This window comes from Pelodiscus sinensis, chromosome 15 (genome assembly GCF_052426305.1).
Source record: "Pelodiscus sinensis isolate ZL-2025 chromosome 15, ASM5242630v1, whole genome shotgun sequence".
Taxonomy (NCBI): Eukaryota; Metazoa; Chordata; order Testudines; family Trionychidae; genus Pelodiscus; species Pelodiscus sinensis.
The window spans coordinates 5,604,472-5,631,866 of NC_143066.1; the positions used below are offsets into that span (position 1 = coordinate 5,604,472).

At 45.7% G+C, this 27,395-nt stretch overlaps 2 protein-coding genes across 4 annotated transcripts; both read left to right on the forward strand.

Moving 5' to 3' along the window:
* The first annotated feature begins 1,928 nt into the window (after positions 1–1,928).
* Positions 1,929–9,668, forward strand: LOC102450186 (uncharacterized). Its single transcript, XM_075899111.2, has 3 exons — positions 1,929–1,953; positions 3,303–3,407; positions 6,861–9,668. Exons 2-3 carry the CDS (start codon positions 3,386–3,388, stop codon positions 7,955–7,957), a joined length of 1,119 nt encoding a protein of 372 aa, XP_075755226.2. The 5' UTR covers positions 1,929–1,953; positions 3,303–3,385; the 3' UTR covers positions 7,958–9,668.
* On the forward strand, positions 3,300–25,436 carry LOC149523535 (uncharacterized). Of its 3 annotated transcripts, none has more exons than XM_089782220.1 (3): positions 3,300–3,407; positions 13,762–13,900; positions 21,995–25,436. In XM_089782220.1, exon 3 carries the CDS (start codon positions 22,050–22,052, stop codon positions 23,181–23,183), a length of 1,134 nt encoding a protein of 377 aa, XP_089638346.1. In that variant the 5' UTR covers positions 3,300–3,407; positions 13,762–13,900; positions 21,995–22,049; the 3' UTR covers positions 23,184–25,436. The 3 variants fall into 3 exon arrangements, with proteins under 3 accessions (XP_089638346.1, XP_089638345.1, XP_089638344.1); XM_089782219.1 differs by lacking the exon at positions 3,300–3,407 and adding an exon at positions 6,892–7,031; XM_089782218.1 differs by lacking the exons at positions 3,300–3,407; positions 13,762–13,900 and adding an exon at positions 17,299–17,503.
* The last annotated feature ends 1,959 nt before the right edge of the window (positions 25,437–27,395 follow it).

Below are 27,395 nucleotides of genomic sequence, written 5' to 3' on the forward strand. Positions count from 1 at the left end.
TCTATAGCCTTGGAATATCGGGTTTTTTATTTTTGATACATGTTTGTGTATTATTGGATGTATCTCATGTGCAATAAAAAAGAAATAAGAACCCTCGGCCAGGCCGGGCCAAAGAGTTCACCGGGCCCAAGGCAGCACGCTGTGTTTGGCTGAGCCGCGCAGCTCCCAGTCAGGGCAGCGAGTGAGCATCCTGGAGCAGGGCAGCGCGGGGCCCTGAATGCATGGGGCCCAAAGCAACTGCCTCGCTCACCTTGCCCAAAGGCCGGGCCTGCCTTCAGCTACAGAAGCCTGGCACAACTTTATTTCACTAGAGACCAGCTTTCAGTGGGGACCAAATACAATAATCGACCGAAGAGACACAGCAGTGCAGACATTCTGATCCTGGTGTACAGGTGTGTATCAGTCTCAATTTCCCCCTCTGATAGGCAGGCTTGGCAGAATTCGATTTTTTAAATATTTTTTTACTGAAGTTGTTTATTTTTAAGCATTTTTCTAATTTTATCCATTTAAATGGTCACAGTTGTGCAAAATTATGTTAAGCCTTTTTAAAATTACCTATTTAAATAGTCCCGGTTGTGGGAAATAATGGGAGAGACTCAGAAAACAGTAGAGATCAGAATATTTAATGACAACAAATTTTGAGAGTCAACGCGTCACGCGTCGTAGCTTTATAGCCTTTAAAATACAAATGGTCCACATCATATGCAAAATATAGAAAGTAACTCTCCTTCACTCAAACTCTTAATAAGGTCTGAAGCAGCATGTTTCCTATTTTGCTTAGCAGTAAAGCTACATCTACACTGCAACGCTATTTCGGGATACCAGAGTATCCTGAAATAGCTATCCCACATCTTAACAGCAAGCCCATTATTTTGGGCTTACTATTCTGACATCCCTGTAAACCTCATTCCACGAGGAATAAGGGACGTTTCGGAATAGTTGGTTATTTCGAAATTTGGTGCTGTGTAGATAGCCCAAATTACGAAACAAGCTATTTTGAAATAAGATCGAAATAAGATATGCAATTTGCATAGTTCAAATTGCGTATCTTATTTCGAACTACAGTGCAGTGTAGATGTAGCCTAAATGTTGTATATCAGTGGAAATTTTTGGCAAGTTTGTGTATTTACGGTGAAACTGACATTTGCCAACAAAAGTCTAATCCATCTGAACTTGCTCATAGGTTCTGTATGGAAGAGCTTTTCTGTTGCATGATTTTGAGTGTATCTCTAAGCTGATGGTTCTCGTTAGACTAATCAGGGCTTGAGAAGGCTGAAGAGCCACTCTGGAGGTCTAGATGCTTAGCATCTGTATCCTGTTTCCTTTCATCTCCTTTTTCACTGGCTGTGTCTTGCACATTGCATTATGCTGTGACTTTGACTGCTGCCATCCTCCAAACCATCAGCAAACTACTTTCTGTTGCTTGGGCATCTCTTCTGGCTTTTCCTTTCTGAGCAAATACAAGCGTGTGGCCCGATGTATTGGTTCCACTGCAGATGTAACAGTAGAGACTAGGGTTAAATAGTTAAGCAGCTGTGAGGATCTGTAGTCTGTGGCTTTAAATCTCTAACAGGAAGAGGGATGGGGTAAGATTCTAGGTTGAAGTTCAGCAGGAGCAGAGCAAGAGAATGGCTTTAGGGATAATGCTGTTTTCCTCCGTCTAGTAAAGTTCCTTGTTCAGCGTTGGGAGAAAGCCACTCTCTCTGATTTGGTTACCACTGTCACGTGCCAGTTCCTTGTCCAGTGTTAGAGGAAAAGACTCTGATGCTTTACCACTGTCACATGATGAGGGCTGGTGTTGCTCCCAGGAACCCAGACTGAGCAGCTGCTGTATCTCCCTTATTTAAAGCCCCTTCTGCTACTAGCCATGCTGAGGATTCTCTCCGATTGAACTAGCCTCCTACAGGAAGCCTCCGACGCCACAGACAGTAACTCCTGAGCTGGAGACTCCAGGTAATTGAGAGAACTCAGGGAAAGTGATTCTGTAAAAATGCTGCCTCCTCCGCTCCAGTGTGGGCCTGTAAGTCCCAGATCTGCTGGCTTTCCTGATACACACAGATCCTTAACTGATCCAGCTACCAAAGCGTGCACACACAAAGGAATGCAACAATAACCAGCCCTCCCAGCTGGGGGGAGGGGAGGGGGGGAGAGAGAAAGGCAAAGAGACTGAAGGGGACACACAAAATAAAAAAGGTGATGAATTCCAAGACCACAGCATCGCTGGGTAGGGTTAGTTGAAGAAGCACAAGACTAAAAGGCAGTGCCCGATCTCTGCCTAGGAATGGTGCTGCTCTCAGAGATACTCTCCAAATTGGGGCTGTTTTTAGTGTTTTGTTCAGGGTCTGTTAAAGGGACGTGACACAAATGTGTCTGGGCATTTAGTGCTGGTGGAAGGTGGTGGGTCTGCACTGTGGGAAAAGCACCAAGCGATTCCCAGTGGCGGAGTGTAGATTTCTGTACCCAAGCAGGTAGAGCAGAGCTCAGAACTTTGAGTCTGTCACTGCCTTAAAGCTAACAGACTGTTCCAAGCCTTTAGCATGGGAGGTCCTGGGTTTGATCTCCCAATTGCAATGTTCCAAGGGGTACCCTTGAGACATATCTACTCTGCTGTGGATGCAGTGGTTTGGACTGTGTTTCCCCAGACAAAAACTGCCAGCACCATTTGCCTGAAGACCGCAGCAGAATGAGCAATCTTTTTATGTGATAAAACCTGTGGAAGGGGACGAAGATCCACATGGGATTACAGTGGTCATGCAGAGTAAAAGCCTGTTTACCTCACCCCCGCACTGCTGCTTCTATCAGAGGTAACAGTGGGGGAGGTAGGGAAGGCTGCTCTGACAGCAGCCCCAGCCAATGGTGGGGGGTCCCAGTGGGGAGCTGAGACTGAGCAAGCTGGGGCAGAGCCACAGTGGTCCTGGCTCTGTCCTGGCTTGCACTGGTCTGGGACCTACCCCTGCTGAGGCTCTGCAGTTTAAATGTAGTAGAAGTCAGGCTGCCTGTCTACCCGGCTCCTATTACATTGAAACTGCAGAGCCACAGCGGGAGTAGCTCCTGGACCGGCGCAAGCCAGAACAGAGCACCTTTCCTTATCGCCTAATCGTGTAGTTGATACAAGTTGTATCAACTACACAATTGGTCAGTTACCTGCCTCTTAACATCCTTACCCTGAACTTCGTAAAGGTATCTCCTTTCTGGGGAGGTGAAATGTCCCCTCAGCAAAGAGGGGGCTGTGATCTGCATAGTAAATACTCAGAACAGGCATGACAAGCCCTGGTCTTACCCATTTCTCCTCCCCCAAGCAGGATTTCCCATTCCCAAACAAGACAGGACCTCCAGCAGGGAGGAGCTGTGGGTCTCCGATCTCCAGCACTACGACAGAAAGGAGATGCCGAGTGGCACCTGCGCAGGTGAGGAATAAGCTTAATCCTCTGGGAACGGCCCATGAATAAGGTGGCTTAGCCAAAGCACTGCCGTGAGCTCACAGCACACAGGCGTTCCAGGGACTGTAACTGTGGACTCTGTGCAGGTCTATCGAGGGGATAAATGGATGGTGCATCGAGTCTGTTTTTGTTCTCTGCCAGGGTGCTGTGGCTGGGGCCTGAATAGGCCAGATGAGCTTGGACCTTTGGGTCTGTGATCAGTCTCGGTTGTTGAAGTCTCTGTGGAGCGAATCTCTCACTGGTCCTGAGAGCTGGGCAGTGGGGCTTAGGCAATAAGTCAGATGCCACGGGGATTCCTGAACGGATGAACTGGAGCAGCAAACGGGTGGGTGCCAGAGGCACAAAAATTAAAACAGGCCTCTAGCCTTCAGTCTGTTGTGGTCCCTTCTCCCCAGGGCTGCCTTATAAAAATATAATGTCCAGACGTAGCAAACCAAAGCCAAACTCCTACTCAGCTGTCCCACCCTCTCCCAGGCAGCCCTTTCTGTTTCCCTCGCCCCCTGCACGCAGTTAGAATTAATTGGCTGCTGCATGAACTCCTGAGGATCTGAGCCTTTGTACCCTGTCACGCACCCTGAGAGTCTGGCGAAGGTGGAGTCAACAGTGCCCCTTCTGAGGAAAAATGTCAGTGCTTCCATGTGCTGTGGCCAACGTGAAAGGACATGGTGGCAGGGCGTGAGCCTGGGCTGGGGTGGTTATGCTTTATAGCCTGTGGCCAGGAGGCGGCATCATAATGTCTCCACAGCTCGCTTCATGGCAAGACCTTCCTTTCCCGTCACAGGATAGTTCTTGTCCTGTGGGAGAAGTTTCCTACAGACGCAGGATGGGGTGTTCTCCACCCTGCGCCACCTGCAATACAACCATCCCAAGTCCCACTTTGAAGGCATCACTTTGTAGTAAGAATTCATTTGTGAAATCTGGGCTTAGCAGCACCAGTTTACTGCATAAGATGCATGTGACGGTGCCAAATCACCTGCGTAAGTCAGGGCCCATTGGACAGTTTGAGAGGTTCGTTCTTTAGGGGATCTGGTAGGAGTGCTATTACCCTGGCAAACCTGGAAACAAAGAACCTATGATACCCTGATAACCCCAGGAATGTCTTCACCTGCCTTTTGGGGGTACGCTAGCAGGACTTTCACTTTGCTGGCCAAGAGTCAGATTCACCCATTGTCCAGGGCCTGTCCTAAGTGTTTCATTTTGGTGCTAATCTTGCACTTTGAGGTTGCAAGTCTCAGAGGGGTTGCTGTGTTAGTCTGTATCTGCAAAAACAATGAGGAGTCTTGTGGCACCTTAAAGATTAACAGATTTATTTGAGCATAAACTTTTGTGGGTAAAGTCCACTTCATCAGATGCATTGGAGTGGAAATTACAAAAGAGAGAGAGAGAATACATACAAGTATATCAGAAGAAGGGAGTTACTTATCAAATGTGGGTTCAGTTTTAACAAGGCCACTTCAGGATGGATGTGGCTTACTCTCAGCAGCTCTTATTGAGGTCCGGGAGGTGTATATACCAAGAGAGGGAACGTTGCCTTTGTAGTGAGATAACTCTAAATCCTTAGTCCTCATTTGATCATGTTAAATTTGCAAATGAATTGCAGCTTTGCTGTTCCTCTTTGGAGTCTGTAGGCAATAAGTCAGAAGCCAGGCTGGAGGGCAGGGAGTCTGCTACCTTTTAAATGTCATTGACTGACCCTAGGTTTTGAGTTATGAGAAGGAGTAAATAACATTTTTTTATTTACTTTCTCCAATCCAGTCATGATTTTATAGACCTCTGTCTATCCCTTCTTAATCATTTCATTTCCACGCTGAAAAGTCCCAGTCTTCTTACTTTCTTCTCAGATGGAAGCTATTCCAAACCCCTTATCATTTTGGTAGTCCTTTGCTGAATCTTTTCCAATCCCAGTACAACTTCTTTGAGATGGGGCAACCACATCTGCACCCAGCATTCAAGATGTGGGCGTACTATGGATTCATATAGAAGCAGTATGATATTCTCAGTCTAATTATCTATCCCTTTTTTAATGATTCCCAGCACCGCTAGTTTTTTTTGACTGCTGCTGCTCTTTGAACGTTTGCAGAAAACTATCCAGAATGACTCCCAAGATCTCTCTCTCAAGTGGCAACAGCTATTTTAGATCCCATCATTTTATATTAACTGTTCTAACATCAGCCTAGACACAACTGTCTGATGTGGGTGCTAGAAGTAGTGGGCCGCACCATTCACTGTGCAGCTCCTCCATTGCCCCTCATTCTAACCTCCTTCCTAGCTCGCTCTTGAAAATCTCCCACATTCGTTCAGGGATTTGGACATTTCCCTTCTGTGCACTGATTCCTGGGATAATTTGTACATAATTTGTACATTTCAGCATGACGGGGCCAGCACTGGTTCTCAGACCTGCAGATGCTCCCCATACAACCTCCAATGGCACTGCCTTTGCACAGGCCCTTCTGTCACTGAATCCTGACCGCCTCATCCCATCCCCTCCAAACATTTGTCACGCCCAATCTTGAAAGAAATGAGGGTTTTTTGGTTCCCACTAGTTCCCCTTGGAAGTCTCTACCCAAACTTCATTCCTCTGAGGTCACTACCTGCATGGGTACAAATTTCTATCCACAGATAGAAATCAGTATCTGCTCAACCACAGGGCTTTACTCCCAGGAACCACAGCCGACAAGGAGCCAGAGCCCTTCACCAGCAGCTCCTCCTGTACTGCCTCCAGCCCTACCCCCAGCGGCTGTACAACCTCAGACAGGGGGGACACCTGTGTGGAAGGGCTGGGGGTGGTACAGCCGCACAGCCAGGAGGAGCTGCTAGTGCAGGGCGCTGGCTCCTGGGAGCAGCAGTACTATGTTCTTCCCCTTTAGCCACTGCAGTTCCGTGGATACCGATTTCTATCTGTGGCTAGAAATTTGTAATCCATGCAGGGCTCTACTCTGAGGGTTAGATACATTTGCCTAATACCAAGCCTAAACTTGCTGATGGCCAAAAACATCCTCTCGGTACAAAGCAGAGGTAAAAAAAAAATCTAACAGGCTGTGAGGAACTATTAGAAAGATGGGGGGGGGGGGCAAGGTGATATCTTTCATTGGATTTCAAGGCACCAAATCAATTTTATTGATTTATATTAGCCACTAAAAATAATTTCTGTCCCTTTAAATAGTCTGCTCTGATTTTTTTTAAAAAATGTCCTCTAAACTGTGTGGCTGGCATGTTTCTGCTCTACTGATTGTTTTAGAAGGCTACTTTTGGAGGGCCTGGGAACAGCAGCACCAATTAGGGGTCACCTGTAATGATGGGAGGTATTGCATTTTCACATGGAAATACGATTTTTCAAGTTGTATCCATTTCAGATACCCCTTCTTAAGGTTTCCTTTCTCTCCAGTGACTCATCTCTGGCTTCTCATTTCAATGTACCAGGTGATGGGACTGAGGAGCAGTATGCCCACCAGGAAGGTCCAGTGGAACCATTTGGCACGTTATCGGGAATATCCCAAGGGAATATTTCCCAGAGCCCTGAGCAGAGCAAAGCCTGTGAGGATCAGCCTGGATCAGAAACACATCAGACAGCTGCTCCGGGGAGGAGACGAGGTAAATCAACTGCTTGTGAAAGAGGTTTTAGGAAACTGCCAGATACTGACCAGCTAGGCAAACTCACTATGGGGAGATCCATGATATGTGGGGATTGTGGGAAAAGCTTCCGGGTGAGCTCAAATCTCAAACAGCACCAAAGAATCCACACTGGAGAGAAACCCTTTGGATGTGCCGAGTGTGGGGAAAGCTTCCGGCAGCGCTCGCATCTTATTCACCATCAGACAAAGCACACAGGAGTGAGACCCTATGCATGTGCCGAGTGTGGGAAAAGTTTCACTGTGAGCTCAAACCTTATTCGGCATCAGATAATCCACACTGGAGAGAAACCCTATAAATGTGCCGAGTGTGGGAAGAGCTTTAGTGGGAACTCACAGCTTGTCCAGCATCAGAGAATCCACACGGGGGAGAGGCCCTATGAATGTGGTGACTGTGGGAAGACATTCAATGTGAGCTCAGCCCTTACTCGGCATCAGCGAGCCCACACTGGAGAGAAACCTTATGAATGCAAAGTGTGCGGGAAAAGCTTCAGTCAGCGCTCAGACCTTATGAAACATCAGAGAATTCACACCGGGGAGAAGCCCTATGTATGCACTGACTGTGGGAAGAGCTTCTGTGTGAGCTCTCATCTTATTCAACATCAGAGAATACACACTGGAGAGCGGCCCTACGAGTGTGCCGACTGTGGGAAAAACTTCAGTCAAGGCTCAGACCTTATGAAACATCAGAGGATCCACACGGGAGAGAGGCCATATGAATGTGCCGAGTGTGGGAAGAGCTTTCGTTGGAGCTCAGCAATTATCAAACATAGCAGAATCCACACAGGAGAGAGACCCTATGAATGCCTGGAGTGTGGGAAAAGCTTCAGTCAGAGTTCGCACCTGGTTCAGCATCAGAGAATCCACAGGGGAGGGAATCCTTCCTAAGAATGGATTGAGAGTGGGGAGGGCTTCGTGTCAGACATCCCTCCACAGTCTGTCAGTGGACAGAAGCCAAGTATATTTCTCTGGGCCTGTAGGACACTGACCTGTTCACAGAGGATGTAAGGTAGATTGTTGAGGGTGGTATGTAGGTGGTCAAGTTAGACAAAGAGGAAACTTTGTCTGGGAAGATTAGTGGAATGTGTGGAGAGAGCAGGAAATACTAGACAGGAGGGATCATTTGGGGAAGGAGGAGGCAGTGTTATTAGGGGGAAGTCATTTTGAGAGGGTATTAACAAATGTAGGAGAAAAGGGAAAATTGCCAATTTCTCTTTGCACAGTTTGGGCTTCAGACCATTTTTAATGGGAGTTGCATAGTCAAAGGGGGGCTACACAGGGAAAACTTGGCATTGCTATGGAATGGTGAGATGCATGGGGTGGAAGGATGTAGTGGAGGGGTCTTCTAATGGTCAGAGCAGGGTGTGGAGATTCTTATTTGTTCTCTGACCTCCAATAACTCACTCCACTTCTCTCTGCCTTTGTTTCCCCACCTGTAAAACTGGGATAATATCACCAATCTCACATTAGGGATGTTAAATTGTGGTAAATCAGCTAATTGAGTAGTCGACGGCCTCTCTATCAAAAACTCGATAGGTTGATAAGAGGGGGGTGCACTATCGCTTCTGCGGCTCTGCATTTTAAATGTAGCAGGAGCTGGGCATGCAGCAGCCCGGCTCCTACTACATTTAAACTGCAGAGTTGCAGCAGGGCTAGCTGCTGGGGATGGCGTGAGCCGGAACTAAGCAATCCCAGCTCATGCTGCTCCTGGGAGCTAACCCCGCTGTGGCTCTGTGGGTGGTCAATAGGGTTAGCACGAGCTGGCACGAGCTGGGATTGACCAGCTCCGGGACCACTGCACCTCTGCGTCCTCTTCCTCCTCCACCCCGCCGCACCGTGGAGACGGTGCTGGGGGGAACCAGCTTTTAAGCTGGCTCCCCCCAACACCAGCTTCTGCTCTCCCTTGCCCCCACCCGCTGCCTGATACAGCTGCGCGGTTCTGCGCATGCGCAGATCACTCTGCACTGGCTCTTCTGGGGACATTGTTTTGTCTAGCCCTGCTTATATGCATATAATACAGCACACTCATGCACACACACACCAGGTCTTGTTTTTACCAATAGTTGTTCCACCTAACTGCTGGGCAGATTAGTCAGGTGGGGAAGGGTTGGAGCCGGATCAGTGCTCCCATGTTGACTGCAAGATGCCTTAGAGATGTATAGTGTCTTCCCTCTTGTGCAGAGAGTCGTCATATGACTATGCAGTTATTCATCTATGGCACCTTCTTCTGGGTGTTGTTTTAATGCTCCCTCATTCACCTTCAGAGAGGGGACTTCCAAAAGCAGGCGCTTGCTGCTTACTCCGAAGGGATCCATAGGTCCAGTCTTCTTTCAATGAGCCCACTTCACAGGTCCCATTGTTCTTGAATGTGGCTTCCACCTTTCTCCAACCATTGCAAGTGCCCAGAGATGCTTTTCTTTCATGCCTTATCCATTATCACCTCATTCACTCAACAGGACGATCAGTTTAGCAAAAGGGAGTACAATGTCTACAAGATACAAGGTTTCTATGTAAAAAGGCTTAATACAAAGTTTCTATGTTCTGTAAAAGTATACAAAGTTTCGATAAAAGGACTTAATACAACAAACTAGAGACTTATTACAAAACTAAAAGGACTAGATACAAAGTTAAAATAAAAAAATTCAATGAGAAAATGATTAATACAGAGATTAATGAGATTTACCCACAGTTGCATTGGTATGGAGGGGGCTGAGGTGCCTGCTTCGGGGAAGGGGTGGTTGCATTGGAATGGGGGGTGCCTGGCTCTGGGGCAGGAGTGAATGCATTGGGGTTACTTTTTTTTTTTTTTAATAAAAGATACTTTATAACAAAAGGAAAAACCTAAACAAACAATAATCTAGTAGCACTTTAAAGATTAACAAACGTAGATCAGGCATGTCAAACTTGAAGCTCTCTGAGGGCCACACAAATGAAAACTGATAGCTTTCAGGGACACCAAAGAAAATGTACTTCTATAGGGCAGTTGTAATTATTTATTATTATAGATTATGTTGTAGGTATATTTTATAGTATTTTTTCAGGCCTTGTTTTAATATAATACAATAATTTGTGTACAATTATTTGCTCATATAAAATGATTTTTAAATTCAATATAAATTTAAGGTACTTTAAAAAGTTTTTATGATACATAACTCGTTTTGTTGAAATAAAAATAAGTATAGACTATGGTCAACCAAATAGAACAGGCTTTTGTGAAAATTTCAGATACTTTGAAAGTCTAAGATTTTGCATAAACATATAATTATTCGTGCAATTGCAAAAATTGACATATTTATTTATATAAAATTAATATCCATTTTGTGATTATTTGGGAATAAATACATACAACCCAAAAAATTAACAAAATATTCCCCTCCTTTCCCCCAGAGCCAGGCACTCCCATACCTCCATTCTAACCCAATCCCTCTCTGCTCCCCCGAGCACCACCCTTCCCACTCTAACTTATTGCTTCAAGTGCTTTCAAAAAAGTGAGGGCGATTCTCAAGTTGTGTTACTTTGATTTAAAAATATTTCTGTGTTATTTTAATAGTCAAGTTAATCTCTTACATTCATAATTATGATGTAGTTTATCACTGTGCGACAGTATGAAAAACAACTGGGTTAACTAAGTAACTCAGCAGTTAGGAAGCATTACAGATTGCTTAACATAAATTTGATATGCTCAGTCTTTTTTACCTTTTATTCATTAAAGCATCGAGTTTGCTTTAACAGTGGTTTTAAATGCTTAATTTAAATATAGTGATGAAATTCATACTTAGGTTGTATAACATTTATTTCTCTTGTGTTTTATAAAACTTACATATATTAAGAATTTGGCATTTTTAATGTAAAAGATGTGAAGCTAATGAGACCAGGATATGAACAAATTAAAGACAAAAAAATATTTAACAATGTAAATCCCCCAAAGTTGATAATTTATATTTGTCTGTAGTTAGTAAAATAAGTAATTCATTAAACAATAAATATTCTAAGATGTGGATTATTTACAATGGTGTAGTGAGGAGGGCGGGGGGGGGGGAGCGGTTGTCCCCAGGTGCCCTGCTAGTGGGGCGCCAATTTAGTGCCCCTCCACTCCGCATCATCCCTCTGCTTGCCTGCCCCTCCTCTGCCCACCGCTGCTGGCTGGAGCCTCCTCCCTGCCCCCAGTACTGACCCTCCACCTCTGCCGAAGGGTTAGTACGTGAAGGGGCCTGGCCCCAAACTGGAGGGAGTGGGATAAGATGTGGTACAAGCTCCCTCCCTCCCACGGGGTCTGGCTCAGCCATGTGCCAGGTTTGCGGCGGGGTGGGGAGGGGGGCACATAACACCCTCACTACGCTTCTGAGCGTGGGGTGACTGTAGGATGTACCACACATCTAAAGTTAGACACGAAATCTCTTCTTTTACAGATGATTACCCATTACCTGTTTTGAGATGGTTTGCTTGCTTTAGAAACCAATCATTATACAGCATGCTTTGTCCATGTGTGTTATCTGTGTATGACTTTTTACCTCATTTTATGTTTCAGGCTTATTTTATTCATTGTTATTTTTGTCCACTGTGATGGTTTTCTGAGTGTTCCTCCTTATCTCAGGTAGTTATAATCTTGTTTCCAATCTGTTGATCCATTTACCTCCCAAATCCTTTCTTACAAGAAATGAAGCCTCATCTATGTCCTGTTACTCATGTCAAATTGGGTGTACATTCCACTGCTTTCCTTTGGTTTTATATATTATTATGTGCATTGTGTGTTGTTTTCTATATTATTATATGCATTATTTTTGGAGAGTTGTGCTTTATAAAAAGTTTATTAGTTAGCAATACAAGATTACAATAGCTGTAATTATTTGAATGATTATTAACCTTAGGCTTCATGTATGCATCAGGAATAGAAGCTTACTTTTTCTGTATAACCACCAGGGTATAATTTTACATTATAAGCTTGCTTCACTTTCAACAAATATTTTTGTCATTTTAAGTTGGCTTTTATTTTAATTACATTTAAAGAAAACTGTAGGAGATATAGGCTGTGTCTAGACTGGCCAGTTTTTCCGGAAAATCAACCGCTTTTCCGGAAAAACTTGCCAGCTGTCTACACTAGCCGCTTGAATTTCTGCAAAAGCACTGACTTCCTACTGTCTGAAATCAGTGCTTCTTGCGGAAATACTATTCTGCTCCCGTTCAGGCAAAAGTTCCTTTTGCGCAAAGCTTTTGCGCAAATGGCAATCGGGGCTTTTTTGCGGAAAAGCGCGTCTAGATTGGCACGGACGCTTTTCTGCAAAAAGTGCTTTTTCGGAAAAGCGTCCGTGCCAATCTAGTCGCTCTGTTCTGAAAATGCTTTTAACGGAAAACTTTCCGTTAAAAGCATTTCTGGAAAATCATGCCAATCTAGATGCAGCCATAAAGTTTTTATTTATCACTACAGGAAGTGTAGGTGTGAAATAGCACACACATGCTAATTAAAATAATTATCTGGGAGGGGATTATATTGGAAGTTGTTTTCTTTAGCTATTACACAGTACTGACCATTTTTAGTATGTGGGTTTATTTTACCAATGTGTTAGCATTTAAACTGTGTTTTTTAAAGTGAACCCGCATGCCAGCAGCTGTGTGTGTGACATTGCACCTGCAAATGTAAACTTTCTTAGGTGCAAACAACAATACAAGTTTTTTGTGGGGATGGACTTTGCATTGTTTTGCAACAGTATTTGAGGAGGGAAAACAAACCTTTTTTTACACTGCATGGGTTACAGTGTTTTTATATTCAATTTTATGGTATTGGACCCTTGTTAATTTTTTATTTTGCACTAACTAGTGTTACTTATTGTACTAAATGTTTAATTTTTTGTGGTAATAAGAAGCAAGGGTTTTTTTCTTGATTACTTAAGGCTGCTTTTACTTTGTGTAGCATGTCTGTTTATATTTTACACATGTTGTTACTAATAGAACATATTAACTTAATTTTATATTTTAAAAGCAATTACGGATTGTACTTCTCTAGTTCAGCACCCTTGGGACCTGACCAGTTCTGAATGAGAGAGCTCTTAGGAGATAGGGGTAAATTAGAGCTAAATAGCAGCACAGAACACTGCGAGCTAGGACTGGTGACTATAGACCAACTCTATGGGACCACGGGAAACTTAGCCACACCTATGAAAAGTGGATATCCAGCTAACTAAAATCATGATGGATGATTCCAGACCAGAGAGCGCTGGATTAGAGAGATTCAGCCTATACAACATTATGACCAATGGCTCCCATGGATGGTTCCCCCTTATCATAGCTAGGATAGACATTCTGTTTCTAGCCTGCTAATTAATTTCGCTCCCTAATCCTATCTCCCAAAACATAAGGCCTCACTAATGTCGAATTGCTCATGTCATCCAAGCCTACAAGTAAAATGGAACTCAGCCTGCTTATTACTAAGATTTTTCTTGGAGCTACAGGATGTGGGGACATAGTTTCCTTTTTCTCTAGGCTGAAGTGAACTTTCTGAAAATATGGGCAACAGAGGATAATTCTAGCTTCAAAAACAGTCTTTAGCCTTTATTACAATTCCCAATAAAAAGTTGTTTGAAAACTCTTTTGTGTCCTCTAGTTTCCTGGAAATGTGTTCAGTACCTGAGCTGTTTGCAACAAAGATTCCCAAGGTGGTAAGTTTTCCCCTTATTCATTTATCTCTCTGTTTCCAGACCATCATCACGCATCGGGAGTGTGTGTGTGTGTACTAAGCAGCTTGCTCAGACCCTGGCTACTTGAGGGAAACGTGCCACTGTGTAATGAATGTATATTGAAGCCAAGTCCTGATGCAGACGTGCTTACTGACACAAGGTGAGATTTGATTGGCCAGCTCAATTTGGTAACACTAATGTAGGGATACATATAAATGGGGCATTAGAGCTGGGTTGGCTATTTCCTGAGAGCCTGGACATACGAACTCTTCCAGCTGGGCCACAGCTTGTCTCTTTCTCTTTCTCTTGGGCAGCATCTTCTGTACTGTCTCCTCTCTGTTGATTCCATTTCTCTTTAGGAGTGTAATTAACTGTTTTTATTTAAACAAAACAGCAAGAGCTTCTTTCACAGGTTCTGGCCAGAGTCCCTCCCACAGGCTTCTGGTTGTCATAAGTTAACCACCTCCTGTCCCAGTTGTTGGATACATTTTGAAATACTCAGTTCTCTGGTGTGTTTCCCCACTACTTGACTGGCCCATCTTCTGAATCAAATTTGCACCTGGATTCTAGCTCTTTGCACAGATCAATGAGGCTTGCCAGATGCTTTCACCCAAAATCCCGAACATGGCAGGAAAAAAACTTGGTTGAGCAAAAAAAAGGTTGCTGCACCTTTAAGACTCCCCATGCTCCTCGCTTCCCCATGCCAGGTGCAGCAGAGGAACAGTGTCCCTGCCAGCCTTCCATCCAAGAAAAACAGAAAATACCGGACATTGTACATGTCCGGTGTTTTCTGGTTGTTGGTGGGTTTTTTGTTTGTTTGTTTGTTTGTTTTTACCAGACAGAGGCCAGAAATAACAGACTGTCCCGGTGAAAACCGGACACCTGGCAACCCTAAGGTCAGCAAACAACTCACATCATTGAACAAAACATCTGACTCTTGTTTTACAATCTTAAATCGTTAGTTAAATCATCTTAGTCTGGTACTTTAGAGCAGACTTATGTATTGGGTCCTACCAAATTCACAGTCATGAAAAATGGATCACAGACCACGAAATCCGGTCTTATGTGCTTTTACCCTCTGTGATACAGATTCCAGAAGGGAGACCACCATTTCTCAAATAACTCACGTTATTCCGAAATAACAAAGTCTGCGTCTACATGACGAGCAGTTATTTTAACATAATGTTGAAATAATGTCAAGCTGGAGGATGTCTTACTCCGACTCCTGGAACCCTCGTTATACAAGATGCATGGGCTTTGGATATGTTAGGTGAGGGAAGGTTCTGCCTTCTCAAACCACCAAGTATAGCCCCACCCATACTCTGCCCCCAGAACGCCTGCTGTAAGCATTCTGGGGGCAGAGTGTTGCTGCCCTCAGCGCCCACCGTCCTGCTCCTGAAGAGGCTGGGCAGTGTGGCACACCGTCCTCCCTCCCCCAGTGCTCCGGGAGTGGGGAGGCTGGGGCCACACTGTGGTGCAGCATGCCCTCCCTCCCGCTGGGCTGGGCCCTGCCAAGATGTGCAGCACAGTGTGCCTTCTTCCAAAGCTGGGGAGGCTGTGGTGAGCGTGTGCCTGCTCCTCTCTGTGATTGGAAGAGGGAGCACCTGCCACCTGGAGGTGGGGAAAGGGTGGAGCCTAGAAGAAGGGGTGGGGCTGAAGGTGAGGCAGGGGGCTTGCATCCCCCAGCCCTGCCTTCACCGACCGCCCATGCAGGGGCGTAAGGAAAGTCGAAGGAAGAGTGCTCTTCCTTAGACTTGCTGTGTAGACAGCACCAAAAGCCAAATTAAGCTATTTCAACTTTAGCTATGCAATTGATATAGTTCAAGTTGCATAGCTTATTTCGGCTTTAGCCCTGCTGTGTAGCTATGCCTTCAGCGAGTCTCAGTTTTATAGAAAAACTTAAAAACAACTAATAGTAGCACTTTAAAGACTAACAAAATACGTTGATGGTACTTGAACTGGGTGGGGTTGCAACTTCTTTGGAGGATAGGGACATAATTCAAAATGACCTTAGCAAGTTAGAGAAATGGTCAGAGATAAACAGGATGAGGTTTAATAAAGAGAAATGCAAAGTGCTCCACTTAGGAAGGAACAATCAGTTCCATACATACAAGATGGGAAGCGACTGTCTAGGAAGGAGCATGGCGGAAAGGGATCTAGGGGTCATAGTGGACCACAAGTTGAATATGAGTCAACAGTGTGATGCTGTTGCAAAAAAAGCAAATATGATTTTAGGTTGTATTAACAGGTGTGTTGTAAGCAAAACTCGTGAAGTCATTCTGCCGCTTTACTCTGCACTAGTTAGGCCTCAGCTGGAGTACTGTGTCCAGTTCTGGGCGCCACATTTCAAGAAAGATGTGGAGAAATTTGAAAGGGTACAGAGAAGAGCGACAAGAATGATTAAAGGTTTAGAGAACATGACCTATGAAGCCAGGCTTCATGAACTGGGCTTGTTTAGTTTGGAAAAAAGAAGATTAAGGGGGGACATGATAGCGGTTTTCAAATATCTAAAAGGGTGTCACAAGCAGGAAGGCGAAAATTTGTTCCTCTTGGTTTCTGTGGACAGGACAAGGAGTAATGGGCTTAAAGTGCAGCAGGGGAGGTTTAGATTGGACATTAGGAAAAAATTCCTAACTGTCAGGGTGGTCAAATATTGGAATAAATTGCCAAGGGAGGTGGTGGAATCTCCCTCTCTGGAGATATTTAAGATCAGGTTAGATAGACATCTGTCAGGGATGGTGTAGACGGAGCGTGGTCCTGCCTTGAAGGCGGGGGGCTGGACTCGATGACCTCTTGAGGTCCCTTCCAGTCCTATTATTCTATGATTCTATGAGCTTTCGTGGGCATAACCCACTTCTTCAGATGAATGGAGTATTAAAAGTCTAGATCCAAAAATAAATAAATACAGGGGTGGGGAGGGAAAAAAAGGAGAAAAAAGACAGTGAATAGATTGTTCAAGTAGTTACAAGAAACTAATAATCAACCAACCAATGCATGTGCTAATTGTTCTGAAGTCATTAGGATGTGGAAGGTAGTGTGGGAGCCAGCCAATATCTCTGTTCATTCCATACTCATGGGAATCAAACTTGTGAATGAAGTTAAGTTCCAACACTCCCCTGTGTATTTGGCTTGTGAAATGGGTCTGAAACAACCCAGTGACTTGGAGATCTATTGAGTGCCCAGGCAGGTTAAAGTGTTCTCCAGCAGGTTTGTGTGCGCTGTCTTTCTGGGTATCAGTGTCTTGTGATTACTTGAACAATCTGATCACTGTCTTTTCTTCTCCCCCCGCCCCCCTTATTTATTCTTGGATCTGGACTTTTAATAGCTCGTGATCCCATCTCCAGGGTGTGTGAGTCTCTCAGGTGCTACCAGACCAGGGGCTGTTTCTTATGTTTTTTTCTGATACTAACTCGGCTCCTGAAGGGGCCCTAGAGGCGCTGCCGGAGCCTGCCCGTGCCCCGCGCCAATGCAGCGCTGCATCTCCCCCCCCCCCCCCGGCACAGCCGAGCTCCAGCGCGTCTGCACGGTCCCCGCACTGTGAGTGGCTGGCGCTGCCACGTGACCGCTCCTGGCTCAGCGGGCGAGGAAGCGGGTCTGCGCTGCCTTAGCCATGTCACGTGGCGCAGGCCAGCTGCTGCTGCGTCTTCCCAGGCCCCAGCTGGCCCGGGCTCGCGCTCTGCGGCCGGGGAGGGAGGCTCCTGCCAGTCGCGGGGCCTGGCCCGCTGGACTCTCCCCCCAGCCCCCCGCGCTGCGGGCACGAGAGGTAACTGAGCGGGCTGCGGGAACGCGCCCCCCCCCGGCTTGACTCGCAGCCCCTGGGGCCCGCCCCAGCGAGGGGCAGCACGTGCGCCCGGAGCACGAGCAGGGGGATCAGGGAGGGGTGACAGCCCCCCAAGAGCAGGGTGGCCTGGACCTGTTCCGCTCGTCTCAGGGCTGCAGTAGAGTCACTCTACGCGGAGGCAGGCTAAGGGGCAGCGCCCGATCTCCGCCTGGGAACCAGGCAGGCGCCCCTCCGAAGCACTGGCAGGGACCCCACCCCCGAAGCATCTGTTCTGCTCTCTTGCAGGCTCTGGTAAAGGTCGGGGGTTGTTCCCGGTAGCAGAGGGTTCAAGTGATTCAGGCACCAAGTGATTCAGAGTTTTAAAAATATCTGTGCACAGGGAAAGAGCCAGAGGGGACTTTGGTTGAGACTAGAGGAAACCCTTTATAGACTCTACTGAACTGACCAGCATCCACCAGTGACTCCATTCTGTCTGCGGAGAAGCCCTGGGGAAGTAAAATGACTGGGGGGATGTTTAATGGAGATATCCGGGAAGCTATAAATTCACAAAGGCAGGGAGGAGACATGAAGAGTTTTCCGTGTTTCATGATAATGGGCGTTTCTTTTAAAACTCCAGCTCTGTGATTGTGGGAATCTGTTGTCATATAAAACATGACCTGTAAAGGCTCAAAATCCAGAAGGCAAATACCATTTGTTTTTAAAAATTCCCTGGTAGTTGAACATTTGCATTAACAGTGCTTTAATTAAGGGAAGGGAGGGCAGCACCTCGGGACAGGTGAGCAGACAGTGCCAGCATAGAGCAGGTGACTGCTTCTGCTCTACAGCATCCTAGCAAGGGGACCACTACACACAGCAAATGTCTGTGCCTGTGGGGAGAGATTGTCACCTCCTGGTTCTTCCCTTCGGGAAGGAGGTTCAGAGGTGCCACATCTCCTTCTGCCCAGGCCTTCCAAGGGGAAGAGAGCTGTGACATTGACCTATCTGGTTACTCACTTGCATAGAATCCCTGCTCCCTTCCCTCCCCGGCCTTGTTCTGTTATGACAGGCCCTGGTCTCTGCCAGTAAATTCTCTGCAAATGGCTTAGTATTATTCTGTTCCTAAATCCCCCAGTTTATGACTCTCCTACTGAGGGCGCAACACATGTCCTAGCATACATCTGACTGTAGCACAACTTCCATGCAACTGAAATGTCCCTTTTGTAAGAGAATTCTGATTTTACTCACTCTCTTTCAGTTATCAAATGGGAAATGATCTCTGGCATGGAGCAAAGTGAGAGTTGTCGATCCTCTCTCCAGGGCTAATCATAGAACTGGAAGGGGCCTTGCGAGGTCATCAAGGCCAGTCCTCTGCACCCATGGCCAGACCAAGCACCATCTAGAACGTTCCTAACTAGTGTTTGTCTAATTCGTTCTTAAAAATCTCCAATGATGGAGACTCCACAGTTGCCCTAGGCAATTTATTCCCATGCTTAACCACCCTGACAAGTAGGACACTTTTCCTGATGTCCAACCTAAACCTCTCTTGCTGCCCATTGCTTCTTGTCCTATCCTCAGGTGTTAGAAGAAGAATGTTTCTCCCTCCTCCTTGTAACAACCTTTTAGATACTTGAAAACTGCTATCTTGTCCCCTCTCGGTCTTCTCTTTTCTGGACTAAAGAAATCCAGTTTTTTCAGTCTTTCCTCATAGGTCATGTTTCCTAGAACTTTACTCATTTTTGTTGCTCTTCTCTGGACTTTTTCCAATTTGTCCATCTTTCCTGAAACGTGGCGCTCAAAACCGGACACAATACTCCACTGGAGGCCTAATCAGTGCAGAGTAGTGTGGACGAATTACTTCTCATGTCCTGTTTATAACACACCTGCTAATGCAGCCCAGCATGATGTTTGCTTTTTTTACAATAGTGTTATACTATTGACTAAGATTTGTGGTCCGCTAGTTCCCTTTCCGCAGTACTTCTTTCTAGATAATAACTTCCCATTTTGTGTGTGTGCAGCTGATTGTTCCTACCTAAGTGGAGTACTTTGCATTTGTATTATTGAATTTTCATCCTATTTACCTCAGACCATTGAATATTTACTGAATTTCATCCTGTTTACCTCAGACCATTTCTCCAGTTTATCCAAATCATTTTGAATTATGACCCTGTCCTTCAAAGCACTTGCAACCCCTTCCAGCTTGGTATCATATGCAAACTTAATAATCATACTCTCTGTGCCATCATCGAAATCAATGATGGAGAGATTGAATAGAACTGGATACAGAATTGAGCCCTGCAGAATCCTACTCATTGTGTCCTCCAGCATTACTGTGAACCACTGATGACTACTCTCTCTGGGGGTGATTATCCAATCAGTTATGCATTCACATTATAGTAGCTTCATCTAGATTATAGTTCCCTGCACAGGTGAGACATAAGCTAAACTATCTAGGGAATATTCAGTGAGCCTAATGAAAATCTGGAATTCCCTCAGCCCTGCTTTGCATCTGCACTACTTTAACATGTCTCGCTGGGATCAGTGATGTAACCAGTGGTTTTTGAGTTTTTGTACATGTGTCTCATGCATGGGAAATCAGTCTCTTTCACCTAGTCCATTGGGGTTGTGCCTGCTCCTGGCATATCCGTGTGCCCTCAATCTGAGTTCAGAAAGGACAGAGTGACCACCACTGTTCCTGACTTCTCTCTTGCTGCCCTTAGCAGCAAGATGGAACTTAGTGTCTGCCTCCAACGGTGCATCTTTTATTTTTCCCTCTGTGACTCTTAATAATTAGTCTCAGAGGGGCAGCCATGCTGCCTGTAACTTGAGTAGCAATGAGTAGTCCTGTGGCACCTTAGAGACAAACAAAAATGTATAGTATCATGAGCTTTCGTGGGCAAAACCCATTTCATCAGATGATGAGCCAGAGTAGAAATAACAGAAACCAAGTTATTTATAACAGGAAAAAGGTACCTATCAATTGTCGGACGGGTGCTAATTATGTGAGATGGAAGTGTGCCATACTTTGCTTTTGATGTAAAAATCCAGTGTTAAAGGCAGGAGAGACTGGCTTTATAATGCAACATCCAGTTAATGTCTTTATTCAAGCACAGGGAAACAGTGTCAAATTTGCAGATAAATACCAATACCACTCTCTCTCTCTCTCTCTGTAATTGGCTGGTGAAGTTCCTTTGTAGAAAAATGGCTGCTTTTACATCCGTGGCTGAGTGCGCAGGCAGGTTTAAATTTTCCCCTAAAATTTATGTGTGTTACCATTTCTGATGTCTGATTTGTGTCCATTTATCCTTTGTCACAGAGACTGTCCATTGCCGAGGGGCATTGCTGGCACTTGATGGCATAGATCACATTAGAGGATGTGCAATTGTATGAGCCCCTGATGTTATGGCTGTTGTGGTTAGGTCCTATGACAATGTCGCTTGCATCTCTTATTCATCTATACATCGCTAAATATAGATATGCATATGTAGTCACAATCACTGAGACACTGGAGATTGGGACTTCAGTGCTTCAACAGCGAGGCCCACAAATTACTTGATACTTTCTGTCTCGTAAGGCCCACCCACAAAGGCATGTTGAAACCCACTGACAACCTCTGGCAAACCACAGCTAGCCAACCCAAACTGCGGAATGTGCACAGCAGGCTAAATCAAAGTTCTTTAAATCATGGTGTAAGTCCTCAAGCAGGAAACCTGGATTTGAATAGTTAGTTTTAATCTTGTTTTGCATGTGTACTTTTCAGTTACTTTCCTAAAGAAAGGTTAAATCCCATAGTTGGTATTACTATTAAAAACATTGTGCTTTTCAACCAAATACAGCCTTTGCACTAAATGTGCTACTTTTTACTAACCAGGAGTATACACTATATCTATGGACATTTGTTTAAACAAAAAATAAATTATAGCCACGGTGGGACAGGTAGAGGGGAAGGAGTTACCTGGCTTGCTTGTCAGGCTGACTCCATAGATATGTATTCAGGGTCCCATCCTGCTGCTGGGGCGACAGTCTGTTTTTAACAGGGTGGACAATCAAACGGCAGCAGTTCACCAGGGTTAGCCCCTGGTGGGTTGCTGCCACTATATTTATCTGCACCTCCACAGGTAAATATGGCTGGGAACAGCGATCTGCAGCCAATGGGAGCTATGATCCCCCGTACCTGTGGAGGTGCAGGTAAATATGGCAGTGGGAGGACCAGCCAGGGGCTAACCCTGACAGACCGGATCCAGCCCGTGGGCTGATATTTGCCCACCTCTGGTTTTTAGGATGCTAACTTTCTGAGAACTAGTATGAGTATGAGTATCTCTTCAAGCTGGAATCACACCCTCAGGCTCAAAGTATAGCCCTACCCTGTGGGGTCACCTGTAACAATCACAGGTATCATATGTTCTTATTTTTAAATACAATTTTCAGGTTGTGTCCTTGTTCTAAGGTTTCTTTCTCCCCTGTGACTCATCTCTGGATTCTCATTTTATTTACTAGATGATGGGCTTGAAAGAATGAGAAGGAGACTCTCCAACAGGAAGGTCCTGTGTCAATGGAACCACAAGGCATGTTATCACAAATACCCCAAAGGAATATTTCCCAGAGTTCTGAGCAGGGCAAAGCCTATAAAGGTCAACGCAGATTGGAAAAGCATCTAAGAACTCCAGGGAAGAGACAGAGTAAGTCAGCTGCATGTGAAAGAACTTTCAAGACACTGCCAGGCATTGTCCAACAGGTTAATCCCATGAGGAGGAAATCAGCAGTATGTGCTGATTGTGGGAAAAGCTTCAGGGTGAGCTCAAACCTCAGACAGCACCAGAGAATCCACACTGGAGAGAAACCCTTTGGATGTGCCGAGTGTGGAGAAAATTTCCGGCAGCGCTCGCATCTTATTCAGCATCAGAGAATCCACACAGGGGAAAGACCCTATGAATGCACTGAGTGTGGGAAAAGCTTCAGTATGAGCTCAAAACTCATTCGGCATCAGATAATCCACACTGGAGAAAAACCCTATAAATGTGCCGAGTGTGGGAAGAGCTTCAGTGGGAACTGGCAGCTCATACAGCATCAGAGAATCCACACAGGGGAGAGACCCTATGAATGCGGTGACTGTGGGAAGACTTTCAGCGTGAGCTCGGCCCTTACTCGGCATCAGAGAACCCACACTGGAGAGAAACCTTATGAATGTGCCGAGTGTGGGAAAACTTTCAGTCAGAGCTCAGAGCTTATGAAACATCAAAGAGTCCACACTGGCGAAAGACCCTATGAGTGTGCTGAGTGTGGGAAGAGTTTCACGGTGAGCTCTGCCCTCATTCAGCATCGCAGATTCCACATGGGGGAAAGACCCTATGAATGTGCTGAGTGTGGGAAAAATTTCACGGTGAGCTCACACCTCATTCAGCACCAGCGATTCCACACGGGGGAAAGACCCTATGAATGTGCTGACTGTGGGAAAAGCTTCCTTTGGAGATCAGCCCTTCTTCGACATCAAAGAATCCACACAGGGGAGAGACCCTATGAATGTGCTGAGTGTGGGGAAAGCTTCCGTCAGAGCGCACACCTCATCCAGCATCGCCGAATCCACACTGGGGAGAGACCCTTTGAATGTGCCAGCTGTGGAAAGGGCTTCACTGTGAGCTCTGCCCTCATTCGACATCAGAGAATCCACACTGGGGGAGATTCCTAAGAGTGGTCTGAAACTGGGGAACTCTTCATGTCCGATATCCTGCCAGGGTCTCCCAGTGGATGGAAGCCAATTGTGTTTCACTTTGGGGCCACCAGGCTTTTCCCTGCTCCTAGTGAATGAAAAATGCCTTGCTGAGGGTGGGGTAGTTGAATTGGACAAAGAGGCAGGGTTGGTGCTGGAAGAAGAGTTGTGTAGGGCCCGGGGGATTGTGTGGTGGAAGCCAGAAGAGGGACTAGGACAGTATTTCTTAAACTGTGTTCCGTGGAGAACATCAGAGTTCAAAATGGCCACCCTTAGAGGGGCAGGTGACCTTTTTCCCCCTGACCTTTTTTTTGGGGGGGGGGGGTCAATAACTTTTCTCTGCCCCTCCCCCCCTTTTTTTACTCTCAACAAAAAATCTTTGGTGTTCCTCATAAAAAAAATTGTTCGATGTTCCTCAGTCTTAAAAAGTTTAAAAAACACTGGACTAGGAGGGGCTGAGGGATGGGGCATTTGGGCAATGGAATGGGAATAGGCAGTGTAATTAATGAATAGTTATTTTAGTCATTTTTAATATATTTAAGGAGAATGAAAAAATGAGCACAGGGTGGGGCCTCAGACATTTTACTGTGGGAAATAAGTTGGAGCATCTTTTAGCCGATAGAGCAGAAGGTGGAAAATCAGGGCTCTGGGGTTCTAGTCCCAAGTCTTTCACAAACTCATTTGGTAACTCTGGGCAGTTCACGTCACCTTGCTGTGCCTTAGTTTCCCCCTTCATCTGTAAAATGGAGACAATAATATTAATGAGAATCACCCTCACAAAAAGATATTATATAATGTCTATATAAAAGTAGTGCCCAGAGGCCTCATTAGGAATTGGGGCTGTATTATGCTAGGTGCTGTCTAATGAGGTTTGCACAGTTTCTGCCCATAAGACTTTACAATGTGAGACCCAGCTTCCTTCTCTGGGATTTAATAGCCCTAATTACTTTCAAGATTTTTTCTGTAAGTTATGGGCTTTAACGTTTTTTTTGTGAGTTCAGGGAGTATGGCTGTGTGGGGTGTGTGTGTGTGTGTGTGTGTTGAAATCTAAGTTTCACAGGGTATCTGAGTTTAATTCTAACTTCAAAAAATATCATCTTATATTTTTTTTAAAGTTCTAATAAAAGCTGTTTAAAAAAATCCATATCTCCTCCAGTTTCCTGGAAACTTTCTCATAGTCAAGTAGTATGTCAAAAAGATCCACAGCTCCACTCAGTGGAATCTCATCTGTGTCCAGCCCATTCACGAATGCTTGAGATCAAGACTCAAATGTGAAATCAAGACATTTTTCAGCTCTGATTTCATTAAAGAAATTTCACCCTGGTAATTAATGTAACTACGTGTGGCGGAGTCCCTACTCAGACCCTTTAGCCTGGGACACCTTCTGGTGCAGTCACCTGTGTTTTTATTGTCAGTTCCCATCACCTTCTATTTACCAAGCTCCTCTGTCTGCCTAGGAGCACACTCAGCCACACCCTGGTTCCTTGCCCATTTCCTGGCTTCCTTCCTTATCTAGTCCTCACCCAGCGAGGCCTACAGCTGCTTCCAATAGCCCTTCTGGCCTGGACTGCTCAGCTGTTTCCCATCAGCCTCTTTAGCCAGGCTACAGTGGCAGAGCTCTGGCTTAGCCAGCACTCTGCTGGATATAGACACACTGCATAACATAAAAGGGGCTGTCATCTGAGCAGCTCAAACCAGTAACAACTCTTTAGTGGCAGCAGGGCAAATTTCCTTCAAGTAGACAGGGCCTTCCAGCAGGGATGGCTCCTTTCTGAGAGGCTGGTCTCCACAGGGAAAACCTGCCAGTGTCTCCAGCATCTGTCATAGAATCATAGAACACTAAAACTGGAAGGAACGGCGAGAGGTCATCAAGTTCAGTCCCCTGCCCTTATGGCAGGACCAAGCACCATCTAGATCATCCCTGACAGATGTCGGTCCAACCTGCTCTTAATATCTCCAGTGATGGAGATTCCACAACCTCACTAGGCAATTTATTCCGGTGCTTAACCACCCTGTTGTCTCATTGTGGTTTCCATTTATATTTAAGTATTCAGCAAGCTTTTCTTGAATTAAGAACTTATTTAAGATGTTCTGGTCAGACTCCGTCCCAAGCTTTTGGTCCCCATCAGATGCTTAGCTTCTGCCACTGTTTTTGGTGCTTTTCAGAATACCCTAGTTTCCTGTTAAGCAAAGAGAATGTGAAGACTCTAAGCACAATACTCAGCTAGCTCATTCTATCTCAAAGACACCCTGTCATGGCTCCTTCCCCACTCTGGCATGATAAATGCAGAAGTGGGGGCTAGCAAGGGTACCCCAAAGCCTTATCTACCAGGCTTTGGTATAAAACTTCCCCCAAGATCTTAAAAACCCTAGATCTTGGGAATAAAACTTCCGCTGCCACCACCCAAATGTTGATAAAGAAATCAGGGGAAAGATCATTTGGGAAATCTTACCCCTAAAATAAAAATCAAGGCACACAATTAACCACTGCCAGGTTAATAAAAAGAAAAGAAAGAACTTTTATTATTACAACAATATTCCTGTTGCAAACATAATGACTAGATAGGGAGGTAACAAAATATACTCATGGAGAAACTCCATGGGCCTAGAACTTAGTTACAAAGAAAAGCCAAAACATCTTTTAAACAGTGCCAGATCTCAGATCCCATACCCAATCCTTAAAACAATAAAACCTAACGAAACTGCCTAAACTTTACCCTACTTACAGAAAATGAAGAATGGTGTCTTGGAGAGAGAGAGAGAGAGAGAGAGAGACATGCTTGTCCCTCTCTGTAGCTGCAGAGAACTCCCCCTGAGACAAAAGGAGAAAAGAAAAAAAACCCAAATTCCTTTGTCCCAGTTTGAAAAGTCCCACCTACATTCTTATTGGTCACTCCACCTGGCTAGGTGTAGTTAACCCCTTAATCCCCAGGCTGCTGGCTAACCCTCATAATCATGACACACACACCCCCCCATGGAGGTTCTGGCACCATAGATGGGGCTTATAGCTGCATCTCAACAGCTGGGCTCTGATTACATTCACCCGCTTGTCTTTGCACAGATCAGCAAACTGAGATTATTGGCGAAAACATCTGACACGTGTTAAAATCTTAAAATTATTGGACAAATCATTTTAGTTTGTTTTATACTTGCCTCAGCCACTTGGTCTGTATAGGAGCAAACATCATTGCCATCTAGCCAAAAAATGCATCTAGCCCCTTCTACTCCCTACACAAAAATCAAAACAAAAGACGCTGATGGAGACTTGTAGGACGTGGGACCAATTCCCAATCAGAATCCCAGGCTGGACTGAGGAGGAAGATCCTACTGAGGGAACCTTGACAAGTAATGTCTCTTTTCATAATATATTATTACTAGATTTACCTGGTATTGCTTGGGTCCTTAAATCAATTCAATTTTGTTTTTCTTAATTTAACTCATTGCTCTGGGGTGGGACTGGGGAGGACAGGTTTGGGGTGCAGACTGCCCTGGGGAAGAGAGGACAACCCCAGGCCTCTCTCACCACAGCAGGTTGGGCCCAGGTGAGAAGTGCCTGTCCATGGCTGCTGCAGCTCCAGGGGGCTGAGCTGGGGGAGGGGTGCATGTCTCCTGGCTGGGGCAGGTGCCGGATTGCTCTCTCCCCAGCCGGATTGCTCCATTCCTCAAACTCTTCACCTTCCCCTCACTCCCTGACGAAGGGGAACAGCCAGATTGTTGAATGTCCAGTTTGCAGTGCCGCAGGCTCCCTGTTAGCTACTGTGCAGTCTGCAGGGAGGCACCTGAGTCAGCTTGTCCTAGCAGTAGGAGCTACTGGGGGAGAGGTCTGTGTTCTGCCCTGCCCCTCACCCAAAGGTGCAGCTCCCATTGGCTGGATCAGGGCAGGGGGGAACTACTCCTGGGAAGCATAGCAAGCAGGGGTGGCTGGTGATCCAACTGCCCAGGGTGACTAGTTACAGCCCCTCCCCTTCTGCTCCCATGTTTTGCAGCCATGGTTCCCCCAGCACCTGGGCAGTGCAGTGACCACATGGCCATCCCAATGCACCAGGCAGCTCGGTCAAGGGGCAGAATGCAGGGGTGTCCCTCGGGGCAGGGAATGGAAGGGGGTTGGAGAGTGGGCAGGGGTCCTAGGGCTGGGTGATGGCACAGGCAGAAGAGGGAGATTCCAGCCCACAAAAGCCTGTGCCCAAATAA

Excerpts from the sequence above, each read along its gene's own strand:
- LOC149523535 (XM_089782220.1), top strand. The coding sequence starts at position 22,050 with ATGGAACCACAAGGCATGTTATCACAAATACCCCAAAGGAATATTTCC.
- LOC102450186 (XM_075899111.2), top strand. The coding sequence starts at position 3,386 with ATGCCGAGTGGCACCTGCGCAG. Across the intron at positions 3,408-6,860 it reads GCCGAGTGGCACCTGCGCAG|GTGATGGGACTGAGGAGCAG; the intron begins GTGAGGAATAAG and ends TCAATGTACCAG.